The 25,091-nt window shown below is 52.9% G+C and overlaps 1 protein-coding gene across 1 annotated transcript; it reads left to right on the top strand.

Moving 5' to 3' along the window:
• The first annotated feature begins 5,820 nt into the window (after nucleotides 1-5,820).
• LOC144732687 (ER membrane protein complex subunit 5-like) lies at nucleotides 5,821-22,465 on the top strand. Its single transcript, XM_078614261.1, has 4 exons — nucleotides 5,821-5,951; nucleotides 16,933-16,985; nucleotides 18,625-18,728; nucleotides 20,592-22,465. Exons 1-4 carry the CDS (start codon nucleotides 5,858-5,860, stop codon nucleotides 20,725-20,727), a joined length of 387 nt encoding a protein of 128 aa, XP_078470387.1. The 5' UTR covers nucleotides 5,821-5,857; the 3' UTR covers nucleotides 20,728-22,465.
• The last annotated feature ends 2,626 nt before the right edge of the window (nucleotides 22,466-25,091 follow it).

The raw sequence follows: 25,091 nt of genomic DNA, 5'->3' as shown, positions 1-25,091 counted from the left end.
GCTTGTCACCATTCACCGATACTCCTCCTAGACCTCGACGGAGTGTCACGATTCGGGATGGTGATTCGATTCGACAACATTATTTCCGTTTATTATGGTGTCTGGTTTATGTAGTTCCTCCAATATTCTGTCTCCAACTCAGTAAGGCAATAATTTTCTTATTCTTCGGTCTTTCGGTAAAGTCACATAGATAGGTTCAAAGAAAATAACAAAATAACCAAAAACTACGACGTTTCGATCGCAACACAAGCAATCGTCATCAGGAGAAAAAAGAGTGGGAAAGCTGCTGAGGCAAACTGTTTTGTTGATGTAAATGATAATTTGCTGTTGTTCCGGTTCCCTCCCACGCAGATCAAATATGAAATACATTTGTGAAGTGATGGCATTCCAAGGCGTTTAGGGCATTCGGAGACAGTAAGTGGGAACCACGTGAGCCATTTGAAACTGGCCAAACATCTCTGCGCAGGACCCCCCTGGGAGAGAGTCGCGAGACTCGGTGACACTGCAGGATGAGTGACACTGTGGTGATCGAAGTCATTTAGAGCGAGGGCGGAGTGACTGCGGGCCGGGCGAGGGGGTGGGGCAGAGCGCCCCACCGAGTGTGCCAGAGGTTTAGGGTTAGAATCGATTCCTTTTGGATAAATGCATACGCGCAATGTTAATATTAGATTCAATTGAGCGTGTTTGGGATAGCAGAGAATCGATTTGTCACACGTGTGATGACGCCATTAATATATTTACTACTATGATGAGCCAAGAATATCTGTGTGACGTCACTCCACGTCGGCCAGCCCACCTCATTAATAATCATGAACAGGTGACGTCCTCCACATGGACCCCCCTCCATTAATAATAATTAGCGGGTGACGTCACTCCACATAGGGGGGCGAGGCGCCTCCTCCCCCCTCCTCAGCGTCAACTTACTTCCCTCACTACAAAGGCAGAACCCTCACGTCACGCGATCTCCGTAACGCTGTTGAGACATCGAAGTAAAAAGGACGTCATGATGAACAAGGGATTATAACCTTTAAATGAAATAGGTCTGTGTCACCGCGGCCTTACAAATTGCACACGAATAGATGCAATGAATATCACGTCGTGGTCTGCTTTTCGCTTGCAAGTTTCAGATTTACTACAATACACCCCTCCTTGGACGGGCAAAAGGCTAGTTATGAAATAATAGGTCTTTGTCGATTCCTCTTGGCGAGATCCATACCTGCAAAATTAATATTCGATTCGATTGAGCGTGATCGGGATAGCCCAGAATCTATTCCACACACCTGTGATGACATCAGCACATATGTAGGACTCGTACTCGGGTTGTCTTTCTCGTTTCGTTTATTTGCTCCTTTAAGTCCACACCTTCTCCTCATCACCGCTCCGTGTCTCCCCGTTCGCTCCGTCACGCTATCCGCCATCAACGGCGCTCTATGTCTCTCCGTTCTCTCTCCTGCTCTCCCAGAGTCCGTCACTCCGCTGCTACCCTACTCTGTATCTCTCCGATGCACTGCTACCACTGCTACCACTCACTCTGTCTCCTCTATCCACTGCTACCGTACTTTGTCCTATCTCTCTCCACTGCTACCCTTATCGTAACTTCTCTACTTACTCCTGCTCTTCGCTATTCCAGGCACCATCACTCCAACTCCTATCCAGACTCCAGCTCTAACCAAGACTCCAGCTTCCACCAAGACTCCCCCTATCACGGTTACCCTTATCGTATCTCCCTACTTACTCCTGCTCCTCTCTTCCCCGGGCACCATCACTCCAGCTCCCCATCGCTCCAGCTTCAACCAAGACTCCGACCAAGACTCCCGTCTCCCTGTTACGCTGTGTCTTATATCCCCGCACCAATTAGTCCCTATTAATTATCTCACCCCCCGATTACCCCTCGCCCCCCAGGCCCCCAGCCTCACGTGGCCTTGTTGTTCCCGCCTGGGCGACGCCAGTCATTAAGCCCTCACCCTCTTAGCCAATCACCGGCCTGTATCCCCGGTTACCCTTAACACCTGTTACGCCACTTAACTGCGTTTCCCTCATGCATCAGCAACAACAACATCGTCGTCAAATACCCCCTACTGTACACTGCTCGCTTGCATAGCAACAGACCCACAGAACGCGTGGCGCGGCATATTCCAAGTCCTACACATATAACAGGGAATCGATTTTGGTTAATAGCGCGGTCGTTGTCGATTCCTCTTGGTGAGATCCATACCCGCAATGTTAATTTTCGATTCAATTGAGCATGATCGGCATAGCCCAGAATCGATTCCACAAACTTCTGATAACCTTAGTACATATATCAGGGAATCAATTGCGGTTAATAGCGCGGGAGTTGTAGATTCCTCTTGGCGAGATCCATACTCGTAATGTTAATATTCTATTCGTTTGAGCGTGATCTGGATAGCCCAGAATCGATTCTATACACCTATGCTGACGTCAGTACAAATGTAATGACAGGGTGCCACCTGTCGGCCTGGAAGGGTAATCACGGGTATGGGCAAGGTTATGTAACAACTAATCAGAAGGGGGGCGTATCTGGGTTAAAGCTAAAAGGTGCGGTTAGTCAGGAAGATTCTCGAAGGTTCTGGAAGGGGGCCAGAGGCGGGCCTCTGGCCACACCGAGAGGTATATAAGGGGGATGGAACATAAGGTTTTGACGAATCAGAAGCATCACCGTTGTGCAGCGTTTCTTATACCGAAAATACCACAGGTCCCCGGCAGGGGGCGCTGGGTCGGCGTGTGGATGTGCCGAACACACAGTGCACTCGGCTGAGCCCGTCAGTCTCTCTCCACCGCTGCGGTGGTTGCTGAGTCGGCACGCTGCTCACACTGGAAACGGTGGCCGTGCTGGTGGTGCCCGTGCTGGCAGGGATGATGGGTCCGGCTCCGTCTGCGTTGATGTGCGTGATGGTCGCCTTGCCAGATGGCGATCGCAGCTCGTCCGCTGGGCGGCAGCGCGTCACCCCCCTTGGCACCAGACACTGTTGATCGGGACTCGTTCTCGACCTTTGCTGGAGTGTGCTTGGGGCTTCCGAGGTCGGCACGTCCGCAGATTGTCTGTGCGCCCGGGTCGATTAGCAGTCGGGATGCCTGTGACCGCGCCTCTCCTCCTTGTCTCAGTAGCTTGCTTCGCGCGAGCACCCTTGGCGCTCCCAGCCTTTCCTCCAGGAAGGTTCCTGCTCTGAGCTGCTCGTCCGCTCTCTCCAAAACTCATAAAATGTATTTGCACACCTCTTAGCATATCACGACTCTTGTAGCTTAGTACAATACAACTTCTCGCAGTCCTTGACTCTGCAAGCGACTCAAAACATAAGGATGAATGTAGAATAAAACTTTCAGCGATACTCCGTCTGTCAGCGCCGAACTCAACACTTAGCAACACATCGCCCCTCTCCTCTGCAAGACGCAACACCCATGGTTGATTTCGAGGACCATACGCCGGAGCTTGCCGTTGCAAGACTCATTTGGGTGGTTCGGCTTCTTCGTTATATCCGAAATGTTTAGCCTCCGGCTCGTCTTCTCACAAAGGACCGGAATTCCTTTGATTTTGCTCCTCGGCCTGTGATTTGTCGGTTTCCTCTCACGACAGAACAATTGTCCTTTTGATTGTGACCGTTTGTCCGGTGTACGTGTGTGTGTCTGTCTCTTCTAATTTCAAGACCCGACCCTTCTCCCGTTCCTCCGGTCATCTCATGGCCTGTGGACACAGATGGCATTCCGCCGTCCGAAAGGTTGCCCCTCATGCAGGTGTTCGACCAAATGGCCGCTATTTTCAAGCCTCCGCTGAACACCCGCCAGAAGTTCGCCGTAAGACGAAATGGGGATGGTGAGTCGGCTCTTGCCTACCGAAGTGCGCTCTTGGCGCTAGTGACGGCCACGTTCCCAAAAATGCCTTGGTCCTCGAGAAGATGTTAGGACTCGCCAAAGACCTCCATACTGTGCTCCCCGCCAAAGACGGTGAGGTGTCTTCACTCAAGATCGCCAGGTGCATACAGGCGCAGCAGACCCTGCAACGTGACAGGGTATTGGTGGCGTGCTCTGCATCTTCCGCGGAGCCCGGGGCCCACGCGGACGAGGAGCCTGCTCCTGCGTGCTCGCTGCACCAGCGGAGCGGCGATCGTCGGGGTGACGACGATCGGCAGCGGGACGACTGGCGGCGGACGAGGTCTGCATCATCCCAGTCCATCAGTGGACGTGTCGCCTGCTACAACTGCGGCCTACCGGGGCACGTCCAATCGGGCTGCCGGGTTCCTCGACGGCTGCCCCCGGGACGTCCGCCTTCCCACGACTCCCTGCTTCCTAAAGCGAGTCGCGGCGCACCCCACACTCGGCCCCGGAGTTCACTTGACCCATCGGGGGGGCCTTCGGCCACATTAAAAACACACTACAATGACAATAGTTTAAAGCGATTTGAAGCATGCTTTTTTTTTTTGGGGGGGGGGGCAGAGCTTTGTGACGTCATATTTGAGGGGGGTCTGACTTTTTGTGACGCCGTGTGACGAAGGGGGGGGGGTAAAAAATCGTCCAAAATCGCGTGACGTCATGTATGGACGGCCCCTAATGTATGTTGCCTCTGTAGTGGTGGTATTGACGTGCGCCGACTGTGACAGTGATGGATCACGGGGCGGCGCGGGGTGCGGGGTTGGGCACGCGTTGTGGGCGTGGTGTGGACGCGCGCGCCGGGAGTGACAGATGACGGGGCGGCGCGGCGTGGGTGGTGAGGCACGATGAGATGTGGGAAAAGAGGATCGTAGCCAGCGCCCAGCGATTGGTCGAATAAGTGGGTGCTCGCAGCGACGTCCGCAGGTGGGGTATAAAGGGGGACGCGCGAGAGCACTCGGGGAGAGTTACCCAGTTGAAGACCCGAAGACGGAGCTGAAGACCTAGTGCCCCGAGACCCCTAGTCCCGCCGTCCTTGTGGGGACCGGGGCCCTGTGTGGCTCGGAGGCGAGGCTGTGGGACCCGGGGTCCGACGCCCCCGTGGGTCGGGCTGGGGACCCACAGTCGAGACGGATACCCCGGGCAGGGAGTGTCCCGAGTAGCTCAGTGGCGTTAGTCGCCGAGTAGCTAAGTGGATGTTGGTCATCCGAGTAGCTCAGTGGCGTTAGTCGCCGAGTAGCTAAGTGGGTGTTTGTCACCCGAGATACTAAGTGGATGTTGGTCATCCGAGTAGCTCAGTGGGCGTTAGTCGCCAAGTAGCTAAGTGGGTGTTTGTCACCCGAGATACAAAGTAGGTGTTAGTCACCTGTGAACGAGTTTGATAAAATAAAGAGTGTGTTACCCGTGAAGTCGTCTCCCGCCGAGTTACTACATTACACCTCCATAATCTCTCCCCCCCCCCCCCCACTTTGCGCAAGAGTGCAGAAGCGTGATCACCACGTCTACGCCTCTGTGACGAATTGGCCACGTTCTGTTTACGTGACAACCCTTACGAGTTGGCTGTGTCGGGTGGTGGTGGGTTTTAACGACACATGTATATATTTACGCGATCTCACCCAAAAAAAACCTCTTATGGATTCATCTTGATTTGAAGCTTTCGTGACTGCAGGAATCCATACTCTTTGGTTCTTTCGGTAAAGTAACGTAGGTATGAAATAAATCACGACGTTTCGGGCACAACAGGTGGCAAAGCTTACGTGACTTTACCGAAAGAACCAACGAGAATATATTAATGGATTGTTGTAGCTACCACCAATTGCACGCAGTCGCCGGAATCGATTCCGCTATTTAAGAAAGAAACAATTCGGTCGCCAGAATCGATTCTGCTGTTTAAATAGAAACAATTCGGCGCCGGAATCGATTCCGCTGTTTAAAAGAAAACAATTCGATCCTGGAATCGATCCGCGACGCAGTCATGGCGAGCAGCAGCAGCAGCAAGTCGGCGTGGAAGGCGATGGTCGCCTTCGGCCTGCTCGCCCTGGCTCACGCAGCCTTCTCTGCCGCGCAGCGTGAGTCACCAACACCGCCAATCGTCGCCTAACGTCGTCGTATGTCAAGCGGTGTCGCCATTCTCGCCGGCGAGGTTCGGTTTGGTTCAAGGAGGCGGGGAGATAGGGTGGTGGTGGTGGTAGTAGGAGTGGGTGGTGGTGGTGATAGGAGTGGGTGGTGGTGGGAGTGGGTGGTGGTGGTGGTAGGAGTGAGTGGTGGTGATGGTAGTAGGAGTGGGTGGTGGTAGGAGTGGATGGTAGTAGGAGTGGGTGGTGATGGTGGTTGTAGGAATGGGTGGTGTTAGTAGGAGTGGGTGGTGGTGGTGGTAGGAGTGGGTGGTGGTGGTGGTAGTAGGTGTGGTGGTAGGAGGTGTGGTGGTAGTAGGAGTGGGTGGTGGTAGTAGGTGGTAGTGGTGGTAGTAGTAGGTGTGGGTGGTGGTGGTAGTAGTAGGTGTGGGTGGTGGTGGTGGTAGTAGGTGTGGATGGTGGTGGTGGTGGTGGTAGTAGGTGTGGGTGGTGGTAGTAGGTGTGGGTGGTGGTTGTAGGTGTGGGTGGTGGTTGTAGGTGTGGGTGGTGGTTGTAGGTGTGGGTGGTGGTTGTAGGTGTGGGTGGTGGTTGTAGGTGTGGGTGGTGGTTGTAGGTGTGGGTGGTGGTTGTAGGTGTGGGTGGTGGTTGTAGGTGTGGGTGGTGGTTGTAGGTGTGGGTGGTGGTTGTAGGTGTGGGTGGTGGTTGTAGGTGTGGGTGGTGGTTGTAGGTGTGGGTGGTGGTTGTAGGTGTGGGTGGTGGTGGTGGTAGTAGTAGGTGTGGGTGGTGGTGGTGGTTGTAGTAGTTGGTGGTGGTGGTGGTAGTAGGTATGGTTGGTGGTAGTAGGTGTGGATGGGGGTGGTGGTAGTAGGTGTGGATGGTGGTGGTGGTAGTAGGTGTGGGTGGTGGTGGTGGTAGTAGGTGTGGGTGGTGGTGGTGGTAGTAGGTGTGGGTGGTGGTGGTGGTAGTAGGTGTGGGTGGTGGTGGTGGTAGTGTAGTAATGCTTATGACTCGTTGACACCGGAGTTGGAGGCACACTTGTTTATTTGAATACCAACTTTGTGACATACACAATTGAGGGGGTATCGGCCCCCTCACCCGTCTATCTGAGGACACACCTCTAGGCTAACCTTAGCCTGCCTCTGAGTCCTCCACTAATGGGCTAGGGGAGGCTATCTTGGCCCGACACTGGTCAGTCGGGCCCGGTACCCAGAGTCCAGACCAGCACTGGCTCTGGCTCTGGTACCACGCCACTGGCTCAAGCCTGCGCGGTCCTGATAAGGACGGCGTACCAGGGGGAGTCCAGGGCTCTATCTCAGACGTCTTCCGCCTCCTCTTCTTTAGCTAAACATCACTCCCGAGCCCCCCGATACATTCCCCTTTTATACACCCCCCTCCCTGAGGGGTGGGGCCCCGGGGGATCGTAACGTCCGAAGCGCGGACGTCGTAGAGGGCACCTGCCCGTGCACTGACGTAGCCCCGCCCACTGTGCTTGTTTACCATAGGCTGCCATGCATAACGGGCTCTCTGTAACAGCCCTACATCACTCCCCCCCACATAGCATGCAGCCGTCCCGGCTGCCAACATACAAAATTTGACAATAAAGGTGCCTTCACCCCCTGACGTGTGCCTCACTATTTTTGAACCATAACAGGAACCAGAACAAGACACAACAACAAGATGAGAAACAACCCGTCGCACCCCCCCGAATAAATACGAATTCCGTAAAAAAAAACAGCTTATATACAACCAGCAGGGAACCCACCCCGCACACACAACAAACGGTGAACCCAACATATGTACATCCGAGGAGCGGGAAACACACCATCCACACAACAGCCAATAAACACAACAGCTATGTACACATTTTCCGGCCTCACAACAGTTTGCGCATTTTAGCGCGCGTCCTTGCAGCGGGCCCCTCACACGGGGTAACCCCGCGTGGCGGACCATCAGGTGGCGACTGTCCGTCTTGAGGTGAGCATTCCTCTGACTCCGCGTGACCCTCGGTATCCGCAGGAGGGGTGATCGGGCGTGAGCCCGTCACTCCTGATGCTCCTGAAGGTGGCACAGCCGGCAAGGCATTTGGTGAGAGCGACAGAGACGGACCCAGCAAGTCGGCCGACCCCCCACATGTTTGGCCACGCGCGTGTGAAGTGGGGTTGTGTACCGCAGCGAAGGGTTTTAATCTGGAGGGGTGCACGAACCATCGCCGCTTCCCCCACTTGATGCGCACGCACTGCGGACGTAACACCTCCACCACTTCCACAGGGCCCCGCCACGGCCGCACAAGTTTAGAGGAGGTTGCCAGTGGCACCTGGGGGCAGTGCAACCATGCCTTGTCCCCCGGCTTCCACTGCAGCATGTGCGCTCGACTCAATCTGAGGCGCTCATTTGCCTTCTGACGGAGGTCAGAGTTTTGCATTGCAGCATCCCGTGCCTCGGTCAATTTGTCCAGATTAAATTTAACGTGGTCAGCCAGATTAGTTTTTCCCTGCGGCACGGGGATCCGCAACTGGGCACGAACAGGCGGGTCTGGTTCTCGGCCGTACATGAGGTAAAAGGGAGAAAACCCCGTAGCCGCATGGGGTGCCATCCGGTACGCCGCCAAGACCCCCTGAATTTGTAGGTCCCAATCCGTTTGCGAGTCCGAAACTTGTTGTGATAACATGGACGAGATGGTGCGATGCAAACGTTCGACCATCCCGTCAGTTTGTGGGTGATATGGGGAGGTCCGAATTTTCTTTGTGCCCAGGAGATCGCAGACTTGTCTGAGTAGTTTACCGGAAAAATTTCTGCCCTGGTCGGTCAGCAGCCTCTCCGGAGCACCTTTGTCCAGGACATAACCCTGAACAAAGGCCTCCACGATGGCTGCTGCCGACTAGTTGGCCAAAGGCCAGGCCATAGGCCAGCGTGTAAAATACTCGACACCCGTCAACAAATATCTATTCCCTCTGGGGGTGGCGGGGAATGGTCCCAAAATGTCCAGAGCGACCAGCTCGTTTATCCTGGACACTTTGATCGATTGCAAGGGCGGGTTAGACTCCCGTGCCGGCGGTTTGCGTTGTGCACATTGAGGGCACGATCCCAACAAATCCCCCACATCCCTCGTCATGCCAGGCCAGTAAAAATCAAGTTGCAGCAAGGCGAGAGTCTTTTGGGTCCCCAGGTGTAGGAGGCGCTCATGAGCGGCCCATACCACCCTACCCCGCAACCCAGTAGGGACAACCAGCCGATGTCGACGTGACTTCCCGTCCCAATGCATTAGCAGACCTTGGCACATTTCCCATGCGTCGGAACCACCTCTTTTTCCCCCCGCCGCACCGCCAACGCGACGTCGCCACCCGAGGAGGGAGACATCCTCCATCTGGAGGCGCCCCCATTCAATGACGGGCAACCCCAACAGGGAATCTTTGCCCTGTTGTTCGATCGAATTAGGAACCATTGCATCGTCGTCGTTGGCGGCCGCCAAGACAGGTACCGATGTGTCCCCTGGAGGCCTGCAACGTCCAGACCCCAGGAGGCATGCACACTCGGAGGTGGTTGGCAAGCGTGACAGAGCGTCCGCGTTGGTGTGGCGAACGCCCTTACGGTATGTGGTTTGGAAATCGTAATCCTGGAGGACCTCCAACCATCGGGACAATTGTCCCGATGGTTGTTGAACCCTCAGGGCGTACTGCAGTGCCGCATGATCTGTGCGGACGGTGAAATGCCGACCGTACAGATATGGGCGATACTGTTGGACGAAATGGACAATTGCCAACAGTTCCCTACGGGTGACACAATACCGTTGCTCCGCTGGAGACAACACCCGACTGCCGTACGCAACCACATGTTCCACGCCGTCAACCACCTGGGAGAGCACGCCCCCAATACCCGTGTTGCTCGCATCGGTGTCGAGCAAGAACGGTTTTGAAAAATCAGGGTAAATCAGGGGAGGAGCGTTTACCAAAGCATCCCGAAGGGAGCAAAAAGCAGCCTCCTCCTCCTGACCCCAGCAAAACCGAACCCCTTTAGATGTTAAAGCATGTAGGGGTTTGGCGATAGTCGCAAAATTAGCGACGAAGCGTCTATAATACGACGCAAACCCAATAAAACTCCTAACCTCTCCCACTGAGGTGGGAGTCGGCCAGGAGCTTACACACTGCGTTTTGGCGGGATCGGTAGAAATACCTGAGCGCCCCACGATGTGCCCCAAATAACGCACCGACTCGCGTAACAAATGGCATTTTTGGGGCTTAAATTTCAAATTAGCAGCCCGCATCTTTAGGAAAACCGCCCGCAACCTCTGGAGATGTTCCTCAAAAGTTTTGCCAAAGACAATGACGTCATCCAAATAAATCAGGCACGACTCCCATTGCAATCCAGCCAAAACCAATTCCATCAACCGCTGGAAAGTTGCCGGCGCTGAGTGTAAGCCCATCGGCAACCGGTTGAATTGAAACAGGCCGTGCGGAGTACGGAAAGCAGTTTTAGGCTTTGAATCATCGTCCAGAGGAAGCTGCCAGAATCCCGAAAGTAAGTCCAATGTGGAGAAGAATCGCGCTCCCGCCAAGGCGTCAAGCGATTCGTCCATCCGTGGGAGCGGGTATGCGTCGGCAACCGTAATTTTATTAAGGCGCCGAAAGTCAACGCAAAACCGCAACGAACCGTCCTGCTTCTTAACCAGGACGATCGGCGCTCCCCAAGGGCTGTTGGAGGGAGAAATTATGTCGGCGGCTAGCATGTCATCAACAGCCGATTTGACATGGTCCTTTTCGGCGGGACTCAACCGAAAAGGATTTTGGCGTATTGGCGCGCTGTCACCCGTATCAATATGGTGACGCAGCAGATGAGTGCAGCCCAAATCGTATTTATCCCGACTGAAAACGTCGGAAAATTCCCTCAGAAGTGTCTTAAGACGTTGGCGCTCTAAATTTGACAGGTCCGTCGATCCCGCGCAAAGCGCCTCGAGCCACCCTTCATCGCTGTCTGAATGTGGTCGCGGTGCAGGGGCAGCGCCGACATGACTCGCGACGGGTTCCTCACAGGGCACCGGCGTTGCGTGAGCAAGCACGGTCCCCTGTGGGACCACCACCGTCTGCGAGCCCACATTGAGGACCGCGATGAAGGGTTCTCCATCCCCTCTCACTATGGTCTGGGCCGGGAGTAAATTAGGTCCACTGACCCCGGCCCTAGACGGTCCCAGCAAAACCCCTTGAGCCCCAATGCCCTTAGCGAAGGGCCGCCGAAGTCTCAAAGGAATTAACATTTGCGCCCCCGGAGGAACGCGCACCGTTCTATCTACGAACGCCGGCACCGTCGCGAACGCCGTCCGGCTCGTAGCGGGGGATGGCAAAAACGCCATGCGTCGGCCCGATGGGAGCTCAATGCATCCCTGGTCGATTAATATCCTAATCGGCATTTTGGCCAGGAAATCCGTCCCCAGCAGGCACGGAACCGCCAGCGAGGAGGAAACAAAAATCGGCCCAGATAATTTAATATCCCCGACACAAATTTGGGCTCGAATTTGTCCGATGATGCCAAGTGAACCCCCGTTAGCAGCAAAGAATGGCACATTAACAGGCATCAAAGGACGGCTCTGGGCAGGGAGAATGTTATAAATCAACTCCGAAATAATGGTCGCCGATGCTCCTGTATCGACCAAGATGCGAACCTCCACCCCATCGATGTGACCCACAACGGCCGACGACCCCGACGACGCGGCTACAACCCGATGGGCCAACACGGACCACTGGCTGGGTTCAATGTGAGTACCCAGAGCGGTGCGTGTTGGTGCCATGGTACGCGATATTGGCCCCCCCTTCGCTGCGGTGTTTAAGTGTGCGACGGGCGTGTGCGTGGGCCAAACGTGAGGGGTGCCGCGACTCGCCGGATTATGATGGTGGAGCTTGTGACGAGGGCCGGCGTCCCGTTGAGGTGTCGTCCCGCGCTGCCGAGGAGAGCGGCACCCCGAGGCGACGTGGCCCCGGATGCCGCAGTTGTAGCAGCGTGGAAGCGCTGGTGGCGACGATGGACGTTGTAGATGGCTTGAACCGGCCCGGTCCCCCCGCGCTCCCGCTCCGTGCTGCCGTCGATGGTTGATGGCGCAAACCTCTTCCGCCGGGAGGGTGGCCGCAGCGACGGCGCGCCCGCTCGCCGCCTTGCTGGCCTTCCGTCGTTGAGAGGACAGGTTTGCGTGGAGGAGACGGGCCGCTTGGAGGGAGCACATTTCTGCATCGTCCTGTGCGACAATGACGATGTCTAAGTCGTCCGCCAGCAAAAGTATCTTTTCTGTCACCATGGCGTCGATCCCCTCGTCGTCCATTCGTGGAAAGGCTTCCTTTGCCAGCGCCAGGAGGCTTGTACGGTACGCCAGGGGCGACTCCTTCGTCCCCCGCTGGCGATCGTAAAAGAGTTGACGACAGTCCGATGGTGGCCCATACACAGCGGACAGCACTTGCATCGCCTTCCGCAGCGTGGAACGCCTCTCCTTCGTTGCCGATGTTAGTGTGGCGAGGGCGTCGCTGTCGAGGAGTGCTGGCAGTGCTCGGAGAGCCTCGGCGTCTGTCCACTGTGCCATCTCCTGGTGAGCGAGGAAGCGCCGCTGGAAGCCGCCCCAGTCGCCCTCCTCGCCCACAAATTCTTTGAGCGGCGGCAGTTGCTGATGTAAGGCAGCGGCTGCAGAGGACGATCGCGCTCCCTCGTCTCCCTCACTCGACTCAGCGTCGGCCCGAAGCAGCGATGGCATCGCCGGTCGCACCCGTGGTGACGCGGCAGGTACTGTACTCCCGCCGTTGGACGCGATGCTTAGAGCGGCCACGCCCTCAACAGCAGCTGCGGCGATGGCGGGAGTTTCAAAATGTTGCTCCATTGAAATGGCGGGAAGGCGCTGTGGTCGTTGGCTGCTGTCGCCTCGTGGCGGTCCCGCAGCCCCCAGCCGTGTGATGTTATCGAGCATGGCGGCTGCGGCGTACAGCAGCTCGGCCAGCTTCGCGTGCGCCTGCCTCAGCCCCTCCGTCGACGGCTCCCCTTCCTCCAGCTGCTGTGGCGTGGATGCACCCAGCCCCGGCTGCTCGATGGCATCTTCAGCCGTCTCGGGCTCTCCAACTGCAGCGGTGTCCTCCGCTCCTGGTACTCCGACTCGAGTCGTCCGGCGTGTATCCATGTTCGTACTTTGTTTCACTTCTGACGCCAGATGTAGTAATGCTTATGACTCGTTGACACCGGAGTTGGAGGCACACTTGTTTATTTGAATACCAACTTTGTGACATACACAATTGAGGGGGTATCGGCCCCCTCACCCGTCTATCTGAGGACACACCTCTAGGCTAACCTTAGCCTGCCTCTGAGTCCTCCACTAATGGGCTAGGGGAGGCTATCTTGGCCCGACACTGGTCAGTCGGGCCCGGTACCCAGAGTCCAGACCAGCACTGGCTCTGGCTCTGGTACCACGCCACTGGCTCAAGCCTGCGCGGTCCTGATAAGGACGGCGTACCAGGGGGAGTCCAGGGCTCTATCTCAGACGTCTTCCGCCTCCTCTTCTTTAGCTAAACATCACTCCCGAGCCCCCCGATACATTCCCCTTTTATACACCCCCCTCCCTGAGGGGTGGGGCCCCGGGGGATCGTAACGTCCGAAGCGCGGACGTCGTAGAGGGCACCTGCCCGTGCACTGACGTAGCCCCGCCCACTGTGCTTGTTTACCATAGGCTGCCATGCATAACGGGCTCTCTGTAACAGCCCTACAGTAGTAGGGGTGGGTGGTGGTGGTGGTACTAGGTCTGGGTGGTGGTGGTGGTAGTAGGTATGGGTGGTGGTGGTGGTAGTAGGTGTGGATGGTGGTGGTGGTAGTAGGTGTGGATGGTGGTGGTGGTAGTAGGTGTGGGTTGTGGTGGTGGTAGTAGGTGGTGGTGGTGGTAGTAGGTGGTGGTGGTGGTAGTAGGTGGTGGTGGTGTTAGTAGGTGTGGTGGTGGTAGTAGGAGGTGGTGGTGGTGGTAGTAGGAGTGGGTGGTGGTGGTAGTAGGAGTGGGTGGTGGTGGTAGTAGGAGTGGGTGGTGGTGGTAGTAGGAGTGGGTGGTGGTGGTAGTAGGAGTGGGTGGTGGTGGTAGTAGGTGTGGGTGGTGGTGGTAGTAGGTGTGGGTGGTGGTGGTAGTAGGTGTGGGTGGTGGTGGTAGTAGGTGTGGGTGGTGGTGGTAGTAGGTGTGGGTGGTGGTGGTAGTAGGTGTGGGTGGTGGTGGTAGTAGGTGTGGGTGGTGGTGGTAGTAGGTGTGGGTGGTGGTGGTAGTAGGTGTGGGTGGTGGTGGTAGTAGGTGTGGGTGGTGGTGGTAGTAGGTGTGGGTGGTGGTAGTAGGTGTGGGTGGTGGTAATAGGAGTGGGTGGTGGAGTGGGTGGTGGGGTGGGTGGTGGGGGTGGTAGTGGTGGTGGGGGTGGTAGTGGTGGTGGTAGTAGGAGTGGTGGTGGTGGGGTGGGTGGTGGGGGTGGTAGTGGTGGTGGGGGTGGTAGTGGTGGTGGGGGTGGTAGTGGTGGTGGGGGTGGTAGTGGTGGTGGGGGTGGTAGTGGTGGTGGGGGTGGTAGTGGTGGTGGTAGGAGTGGTAGTGGTGGTGGTAGGAGTGGTGGTGGTGGTGGTGGTGGTGGTGGTGGTAGGAGTGGGTGGTGGTGGTAGGAGTGGGTGGTGGTGGTAGGAGTGGGTGGTGGTGGTAGGAGTGGGTGGTGGTGGTAGGAGTGGGTGGTGGTGGTAGGAGTGGGTGGTGGTGGTAGGAGTGGGTGGTGGTGGTAGGAGTGGGTGGTGGTGGTGGTGGTGGTAGGTGTGGGTGGTGGTGGTGGTGGTGGTAGGAGTGGGTGGTGGTGGTGGTGGTGGTGGTAGGAGTGGGTGATGGTGGTGGTAGGAGTGGGTGGTGGTGGTAGGAGTGGGTGGTGGTGGTGGTGGTGGTAGGAGTGGGTGGTGGTGGTGGTAGGAGTGGGTGGTGGTGGTGGTAGGAGTGGGTGGTGGTAGTAGGAGTGGGTGGTGGGGGTGGTAGTAAGAGTGGATAGTGGTGGTGGTGTTTTTTCGCGGCAGGCTGCGCAGGCCTCGCCTGCTCTGCCCCCCTCTTGTCGACAAAACACCGCACCCCCCCCGCTGCAGGCGAGCAGAGTGAGCCGAGTCCACTGCGGTTGTGGCGCCTTCATCCGTCACGCGTTAAGAACCACGGACGGGTGGACGATAAAACGCCACTCGCGCGGTGCAAATTGAAGCCTCACTCGGGCCCTCGGCCAGCAGTGCGTTGACAAAAGGACACCAGCAACACAAAAACAAATATCCCCCGAGTAGCCTTAACAGACTGTAGGGGCAAGCGCTGTTAGCGAGCACCTATGAAGGCGGGAACGGCACACGAGGGGGTGGGGTGGCCAACACCACGCCCGGCCGCCTTTGTCTCCTCCAGTGGCGATGTTTGCACATCGCACCAGGTACTCATTTGAGGCTGAGTCGACCTAGGGGAGGCCCAGGACCATCACCAGTGTTGGCCGTGAGTGGGAATCGAACCCGGTTCGCCAGGTTCGTAGCGCAGCGCGCTGACCGCCACACTACCGCGCCCCACAAACCCAAACACAGTGCCGCATTATCCTCGTAGCAAAAGTAGCTACATGTGAACCTTATGGGGGGACCCCGGGGTCCCATAAGCCCCCGGCTCTCACATAAACATTATATTATAATGTTAACAAAAACTTTGCTTTTTTTTCAGCAATGGGTTTGAAGGATGGTGGCAAGTGTTGTCTTGACTTGAAGCTTTCGTGACTGCAGGAATTCATACTCTTTGGGTCTTTCGGTAAAGTCACGTAGATATAGTACTCGTTTCCAGTGCGTTGTAGATATCTACGTGACTTTACCGAAATACCCAAAAAGTAAGTGTTGTCTTGTTAAACTACGCCTTCAAAACTGAAAACTACTTACCTGCAGTACCTCTATTTAAATACACTATCGAAAAAATAATTTGCACCCCTCTGTCAATCATCGTGTTTCTCTGTGGATTTGTGAACACACTTTGTAAACAGTACGTGACATAGTACGCGTTTTCAATGCGCTGTTCATATTGTAACAAGCGTTTATACCAATATCACTCTACAGAGTAGTGGGTCGCCGCTCCTCTTATCCGCATAGACGAGCGGTATGTGTGGACCATGGCTTAACCCGCAAAAAAACAAACATCTGCACAGATGCATACGGACAAGAGTATTATCAAGCAGGAGGTGCAACGCATCTCATCTGTTAAATATCTGCAGGTAATAGGATTGTCATCGATTGATGCTGGCTGCAGTAGGTCACACGTAATAATGAAGATAGAGCAATTTCACTGTATCATGCATACCGTTATGACAAATAAAGGACTTGGGTCGTGTAGGCAGTTTGAGCAGCTTTGGATGAGACTCATGATCCTGCCCATACCCGAGCATGGAGTGCATTCGCTTGTTCAGCTCTTCTGCGCATTCGTCCTCGCTGCTGCGCTTGACATGACAACAGAATGAACCGCGCCAGGTGGGTCGCGGCGTTTATTTGCGCGGTGGGACGGAGTCGCCACAAATAAATTAATTACGATTTTGACTTCCATTTATTCGGGACCCCAGGGTCCCGCCATAAGGTTCATGTTATGCTTTGGGCCCCGCACTTTCAAGGGCCCCGTGCTAAATGCTTTCAAGCCGTCAATTCCGGTTCAGTGATTCTGCACTTGCTCTATTACTGTAGTACTATGCCGCCTTCAACTTTTATGAACGACCGGGTGTTAGCAATTTGTCGTATTATCTGGCTGTATAGCAAATAAAATAATAAAATTACTTTACTATGCAAGTAAAACATGTGTGTTTTAATATTTGTGTTTTTTTATATTTAGGGCCCCTTTATAACATATGCTACAGGCCCCGCACTTGCTTAATCCGGCACTGACACACATGCACGTCTTTTAGACAGACGTTGAGTGTTAATTCAATCGGCGGTTTGAAGTGACCCGCTGTGATGTTGTTTTCAGATCGCTCGTACACAAGGTTAACGGAACAGGAGAACGAAAGCCTGCCTTCCGACGTAAGTGCTGTTTGTTGCTGGCTGCTGCTTGGCGTCTTGTGCCTTTCAGCCAGTGCGGCGCAGCAGCCGTGATTTCAAGCAATAAGTTTGTTCGCTCATTTCTCAATGCGCTTGTCCTGGTGAGGGTCGCGGCGGCAGCGTGTTGAGTAGCGGCGGTCCATACCTCTGTTTCCCTGGCAACGGACTCCAGCAATACTACACTATGCAGTACTATCTACTACAGACTACACTATGCACTACTATACACTTCTATAGACTACTATACACTACACTATACACTACACTATATACACTGCTTTATATAACAAACTACGATACAAACTCCAGCTCTTCCTGGGGAATTCCCAGGCCAGCCAAGAGACATAGTCGTCCCGCCAGTGTGTGCCGGCCCCCGGGTCTTTGCCCAGTGGGACGTGCTGCTGCCTGGTAGAGTTCCAGGGGGAGTCTACGGGGGGGGGGGTATCCCTTGCCAGGTGCCCGAACCACCTCAACTGGCAATACGTGAGCGCAGCCGTCCACTCGGGTTGCCACAGTCTTTATCTTTTTCACGCTATGACACCGTATTAAAATTACGCTACAATAACAGTTATCGTGATTTCGGTTTTCTCGTAAGTTCCCAAATTGTGTTTGCTTGTTTTTTTTATTTTTGTCAAGCCTTTGACGAATTGCGTGCAGTGTGTAACGACGTGATGAGTTTTTTTGAATGCAGAAGACCGGTAATGTAAACGTAGAAAAGCGCTCCACGGTGTGATCGTGATCACTGGAGTGTTGCGAGAGAGATACCCTCTTGTTACCAGACTTCTAATTGCGGTGATGAATACTGAGTCCAGTATGTGTGACCTCTATTTAAGAGAGTCCACTCGGCGATTTTGGGCTATTCTAGAACATTGGTATGGATAAGTCAACCTTGTTTTAATGTTTTCTGGCTGCGTTAAGCTGATTTATTTCCATTTTATAACCCTTAGTGCAGTTTTCTCCATTGCCTCTATATACCGATTGAAATCGCCTTTGCAGAAATTGCATTAAATTTCGTGCTTATCCACTTTTAAAGTGCATTGCACCTTCTTTATATAGCTTTGTTCAAAAATTAACATTAAATTATGTGTACACTGTCTAGATTACTTACAATTTTATGACTGTTTAATATCGTGCAGTTAAGTTATCTGAATGTAACCCAGCCCTTTGCAAAGAGGCAATGTTTCATGTGTCTCAGCAGGTTTATTTAATCTCCTGGTTAAATGTTGTTCCACATTACACACTACCCAGAACAGTCAGTCTCAAGTAGAAAATCCTCCTAGGTTGTTTTCCTGGAGTAAGTGACGATTGGTATGTGTTACCCCAATTAATTAATTTGCGAGTAATTGTTTTAAAACTTGGACCACGACGCCAGGACAAAATGCCGTCTCTTCTTCAAATGATAACCATGGCATCTTTAAAACCCACCTTGAAGCTGATGACGCATATTTCATGGTCATTGCACCCGTGGCGTTAACCAGCGGGCCTGCCGCATTCGAACTATATACCTCCGCCACAAGTGGCGAGCGTGCTATTTAGCTACGCGATGTCACTGTCCAATTAAAGGATTCTGACGTGGATCTGCTAAACGTGGCTTGAGCGAGCGCTGTGCCATGCCGTGCAGATTGTGCTGCAGACGCTGCTGGGGCTGCTGGTGGCGGTGTACGGCGTGGTGAACATCGCCGGAGAGTTCCGTGACATGGACGCCACCGCCGAGCTCAAGTACAAGTGAGTTTCCCCCCCTCCCGGAGCTCTGTCTCTCTGTCTCTCTCTTGCATTTGATGTCACAGGTCTGCATCCGAATCACTCAGGTCACTTGATTGCCATGGCATCGAGTTTTATCGGCCTTCTCGTTCCACATTTTAGTCGCTGTGAGGCGCGGTCCTCGACAATGTGAATAATGTGGAGGTAGGTGAGATTGTGCCATCCCTGCCACTAATCCCTCGCCAAAGACAAAGATCCCCCATATAGCCTATGCGAGTTGCTGGGGTAAGTGCTGATCGCGAGCACATATGCCCTACTTTTGCTCACAACAACAACAACCGGCATTCGCCACTAAGTGGCGGTGACGTCACCACGACGCTTGTGCCAGGCTGGATGTTTCCAATCGGCGAAGATGCTCCATTAGGGGGGTCCACGTTTCGCAAGCGTAGAGAAGGGAGGGAATGACCGTGGTCGAGAAGACTTGAAGCTTCGTGCGGAGCGACAGTCCAGGTAGCTTCCACACAGCGTTACGCAACCGATGAAAAGATAATGCCGCTCGACTGATTCGGAGTGAGACCTCTGCTGTCAAACCGGAGCCGGTCGTGAGCACGCTACCCAGGTATGGGAAACTCTCCCCTCTCTCCACAACTGCCCCATCACCGATTGGGAGTTGTGGGGGTGGAGTGCCTGATGGTACAAAATACCCAGGCAGGTGCTTAGTTTTGGTGGAGCTGATGGTAAGGCCCCACCTCTTTAGTGGCACGCTCCAGTTTCAGCAGAAGCGCCTCCAACTCCTCCTGAGTGCTCACAAGCACACACACACACACGGTCCTTGTCACCATAACCGCTGGTTTTCGGATATTGTTGGTGCAGGAATGACCCATGAACAGTAGTAGCACCAAGCCATCTGGCCGTGTGCTCCTTGAGCAATGAGCCTTCCTTTCTCCATGCCCTACTCCCTAACCCCCACTTCCCCCAACCCACTTTGGTAGGGGAGGTGGTAGTCAAATGCTTTGCGAGGTGATGAGTTGGCTCAGAGGTCAGAGCGCTGAGCTTCCACCATTGAAACCGTGGGGCCCATTGCATAGAGCAACTTAAAGACAACAATGGCCAGAGCTCCTATCTCAATCAGTGTCAACTGGCCACTGATAAAGTTCAATGCAGACTTTTGTGGGACAAGTGAACCCCGGAGGCTCCTCTGTGGGTGTCAGCGATTTGGCTTCTACTTTTGACATTCCACAAAACGGTACCACTTGTATCGACCCTGGATAAATGATGGGCTGTGTCGTTTCTGGATGACCGCTGCAAAGTATGATCTTGTGTTTTGATTTAGTGTGCTGATCTTAAAGGTGCATTGAAAATGTTTGATACTCCGACTGATGCTCCTGCTGTTGTGGAATGACTCTTGCACCTAGCTATGGCTGCAGGGTTTGGTGGTACATGTTGTTTATGTCGTTTATTGTGAAATTTCGGTAACAGTTCCTATGATCACTGTTACATTGCTTTTATGGCTTTATTTTGGTGATTTTGAAAAGTTTTTTGGTTTGGCCATGTTTGTTTGTTTGTCGTACGGAGTTAGACTGATGGCCTTAATCTAAGTTTTCTTGTGGTTGTTGTTGTTTGACTTGCATCCCACTGGGATTTTTGCACACAGCGTTGGTGTACGGTGCTTTTTCTGCAATATTTTGCTGTCTTTTCTTGGATTTTCTGTTTGCACATAGTCATATAGTCACTTTAAGATGTTTTCTTGTTCATGTTTTTGTTTGTTGCGGTTGCACCCGATTCAAGAGCCGAATGGCTCACAGGGCTATACCAAATAAATGAAACTGAAATGTGTAGTAACTGCGACCTATCCACTGTGCCTACTCACGCCATTCTTTCCCGCAGAACGTTTGAGAACATGAGCAATCGGCCGTCCTTCTACACGTTCAACCACCGTGGGCGGGCGCTGTTCGGCCAGCCCGAGGTCCCCGAGACCGTAAGGGCGGCCGATATCCCCAACCTGCAGCGGCGACTCAAGTGACGCGACGGCGCTTGCGCACGATGCAGAAATTCGCAGAAGCAACCGACCAACTTCCTTGGACAAACTTTGCATTGTTTTTGTTGGCAAGACAAGAGTTTAGCTCCCCGTGAGGTTTTAACCCAGATGTTTATATTTAAATATTCGTCGTCGTTAGAAAGTTTTTATGTTTCTCGGCTTCTGCGGATTTCCTTTGCGGCTGTAATTTCATATGTAATTGATTACCTTTGGTTGCCCCTTGCATGCCTAATGCAGTGAAAAGGAATTAATAATTGGTGTGATATTTCTGTTTTCCTAACCATTAAACATCATGTTTGAGTGGGGAATCTTTTCATTGCCGAGGGCCAAATAGGACTTATTTACCGAGGGTCAAACGTGAGAACTTTACGTATTCATTGCCTTTTTAGGCTCTTATCCACTTGAAATTCGTCCTAGAACACACATTTTTCATTAGGTTAAAACATTCCCTGCTCGTACCCTATTCTCGTGCATCTAGGATGCTTGCATAGATGGATTATAATGTTTCTTTGCCGGCTGCTTGGATGTGGTAGGGGGGGGGCCCCATGTGGCTGCAGGCCGTGTGGAAAAAAATCTGCAGGTAGTATCCCCACCCCATAACTGGAGCTCGCTTTGATTTGGTTTGCATGGTTCATGGAAAGTACTGACGGGGAAGGGCTTTGACAAGTATCCGAGAGGTGCGTGAACACCTGTACGTGTGTAGTCGCACGGATCTCTTCCCAACTGGGATGGAGTCACAATCCTATGGACCTGCCATTCATATAATTATAAATGACACTAATTTATTCAAGAGAGGTCTCACCGAGTCTCAGGACTCTTTTTCTTTTGTTGATGTGTTTGACAATTGTCATGAGTGTTTGCCTGTGGGATTGAGCGGTGGCACCAGGGTAAGTGCACTGCACTATGAACTTTGTGGCCTCTGTTCGATTCCCAGCCATGGTTAACATTCGTGGAAAGTGATGCCATAACCGGTCCTGGCCGACTGCTTCACCAACCAGCACTGCCCACAGTGGTCAATTGTGGTCAACCGACATGACCAACACTACGTGGGGAGGCCTTCATCCAATAGTCGATTGACAGGGCTATAAACTACGTGAACAAAATGCTGATGTTAGATTTAAGCTCACGGAGCAAACCCAACTACAAACAAAACAGTGAGATGCGATACAAATGTGACTAACAATTGCATGAAATAATCTAATTGTAACAGTTTATTAAATTGCTAGGGGTGGTGAATATCTGTGCAAGTCGGTGATATCCTGTTCAAATGAGCATTGAGGCAGTGTATCGATGCTAATCTCGTATTTATAACCCTGAGTGGGAGGTGTAAGTTCCACATCCCTATGTCCTGCCGGGGGTGAGGCTCTCCATAATGCAACTACTGTTGGCTACTGCAGACGTGGACCCTAGAGGGATGATTGGTCAAGTCGACCCACAGTATTTGAACCCCTGCGAGCTGCACGCTCTACCGCCAAGCCACCCGGTGAATCGGTTTACCAGATGGCTCGCGCACTTGCGTGAACCATCAAAAACCATCATTGCTAATGTTAATACAATTACCACTAACTGCTAAGTACCACGGTGTAATGCGTTTGTAAAAAAAAAAGTTACATTTCTATGCAGAACGAACGTTATGGTCACACTGCTGCCCAGTACAAAGTGTGGCTGCTTTTCATTTATGCTGTTTTATTCTTCATTAAAGTGAAACGCCAATGGGCATTAATTGGGTTTCTGTCCCCGATGAATGTCTGCCATCGTTCCTTATCAACATAAAAGCCCCGTTAAATCGGCACGCTTCGTATGGAAATGTTACCGCTCACGATTCTAAAGCCTCCAGCGACGATTTGCAAGCCCCTCATCCCATCATCTGAATCGCGATGACGAGAACGAAAATAATTGAGTGCTGTCTACCTGTTGGTTTTGTTATCTTTTCATTTTCGAGTGCCGTATATACGACGTGTTTAGTTTTGACGGGAACCGGCACACGTGGTGTTGCTGCTCCTTGTGTAAGGATTAATTTGTCCCTTAGCCCTTCCAGGTTCTTGGTGGATTGTTACATCACATGACTGAGCGGTGGTGACGGACGGCTTGGGACCTCCGTCCAGAGTGGATTGATCGTGGCTGATGAACAAACTCTTCTATCCAAAGGCCATGCATGAACATGCTGATGAGAATTCCTGCATTTGCATGTGTTCAGCTATACAAATTTGAATATACGTTTGCATGTCTTTGTGGGCCTTGCTTCACCACTGGCCATAAAAAGTTTGACACCATATGCTTGTGTGTTTATACGAGCAGTGCCGTGGACTGTTTCTGAAAAGCGTAGTGCGTTCCAGATGTCAACTCTCATGAACAATACAAATGCGAATGTCACAGTTCAAAACCTTTCATGTTCAAGTCGCACAAAATTCTGTAGAAGTGCCGAGAGGAACAAGATACATTTAAAATAGCTGCCGTTAACATTGTATAAGGAATTCACTTGACACTCCTGAAGCCAGTATTCAGCATCCCAAGGACCTCTTTTTTTTATCGCCCATTGACCAAATTAGAATATAGTTTCCTTTTCCGCAGCCTTGCCCATTACAGTATAGTAATTATATTATCATTCATAGAGCATGCCTGCCCGTCTCCCCCCCCCCCCCCCCCGTCTTTCAGCGAGGCGAGTCAGAAGGGTTGTGCATCGCGAATCCGCGTCGTGTTTGCGCCACATGCCGTGCCGCTCTGGAGATGTCTTCTTGTCGCTCCGTGACCCCAAATTAACAGGAAGTGGTTTCACAGCCCAAGACGAATGGGGGTGTGGAGAGTTAGTGAGGCAGAGAGCGAGAGGAGGGCGACGCTGTTCCTCTGTAAGAGAAAATCAATGTTGCCATGACTGCCGTGAAAGTATTGCGAAGTTTTTGTGATGGGGGCACCGTCTGAGCTACCCACTCGCCAGGACCCATAAGCCGAACCACCCGAGTCGGGCAAGCCTCAAGCCCACGAAAGGGAGGCCAACTCACTTCGAAACCACAACATTTAATAATTTAACTCGCGAACCAACGAAGCTAAACGCGCGACACAAAACCAAACACTCTTAACGCTACAGATATTCGGGACTAATAAGGGTCACTGCTCCCAGATGCCGATATTATGACTGTCTTCTTGACATCAAGGACTTTGCTCCCTGGAAATGGGTGACGCGCACTCGATCGCCTGAATGTTCCTGTCACAGAGAATTCTGCTTGAGCAAAGCATACGGCCTCTCGCTCTCTCCTTGCGCTGGGTGGGATGTTGAACTTGGACTAATTAAGTTACACTTTCATCATGGGACCTCCTTTGCCAGTACCAAAATATAAGAATAGGTTGTTGGTGTTTTAACATCTTAACACCTGTTTTGTTGCCAGAAAAAGGGGAAAATCTATTCTCAAGTTACACTTTCATAGAGGTTTATTGAGTTCGATTGCGTAAGTATAAATGTGTCGTTAAACCCGCCACCACCCGACACATCCACTTAGTAAAGTTTGTTGCATAAACAAACCATGCCAATTTGTTACTCGTACAGCACACCCGGTGTGTTGGAGAGGAAACCCACAACATTTACAATTCGAGTACGACGTTTCGCCGGTAATTATAACGAGCATCATTCAGGCGACAGCCAGAATTCACGGTTTGTTTACGTGACAAACTTTACTAATTGGCTGTGTCGGGTGGTGGCGGGTTTAACGACACATTTATATTTCCGCGATCTAACCCAAACACCTCTCATGGATAATATTGGTCGCGAAAGCCTACTAAGTGGTAAAGTAAGTTACACGTGAAACTGCCTGGGCAAGACTCGAACAAGGGAAGTTGAAACCTGGGTTCCGTCCTGATAACGTTCACTGCTACACTCTCCAGCACAGGAACACATTCCTGTGGAGGGAGCTGGTAGGAACGTTGGGTTGCTCGGTCAATGGCCCGGGTCAACAGCGGCGTGGTGTCTTCCGCAAATATGCCCGACTGTGAGGGCGGGCACAAGCCGGCGTGAGTAGGTTAACCGTTGAGTTTTATAAGGGCACCACGGGGTGACCAGCCCCTCCCCACCCAGCCCCACCCCTCCCACCCAGCCCCACCCAGCCCTTCCCCTCCCCACCCAGCCCCTCCCTACACGACGGACACAATAATCCCCTGTGGGCTGGTGTAACTAGGAGGTTCCTACCAGTAAAATGTTGCACGCAAACAAGGGTTGTGCCTTGACAGTGGGGGGCACTGGGGACCCGAGGCTTTGCAGTCTCAAAATCGCCTATACTGCCAGGATTGCTTTTTGTGATTAGTTATCCTTCCCCTGCACCTCCGATTAATATGATTGGATACGTACGGTGCGAAATAAG

This window comes from Lampetra planeri, chromosome 43 (genome assembly GCF_965212315.1).
Source record: "Lampetra planeri chromosome 43, kcLamPlan1.2.h2, whole genome shotgun sequence".
NCBI lineage: Eukaryota > Metazoa > Chordata > Hyperoartia > Petromyzontiformes > Petromyzontidae > Lampetra > Lampetra planeri.
Note: the sequence above shows the minus strand (reverse complement) of the source record. Positions and strands in the feature narration are given on the sequence as shown.

Coding starts and splice junctions, on each gene's coding strand:
- LOC144732687 (XM_078614261.1), top strand. CDS start 5,858: ATGGCGAGCAGCAGCAGCAGCAAGTCGGCGTGGAAGGCGATGGTCGCC. Junction 5,952..16,932: donor AGCCTTCTCTGCCGCGCAGC/GTGAGTCACCAA, acceptor TGTTGTTTTCAG/ATCGCTCGTACACAAGGTTA. Junction 18,729..20,591: donor ACCGCCGAGCTCAAGTACAA/GTGAGTTTCCCC, acceptor TCTTTCCCGCAG/AACGTTTGAGAACATGAGCA.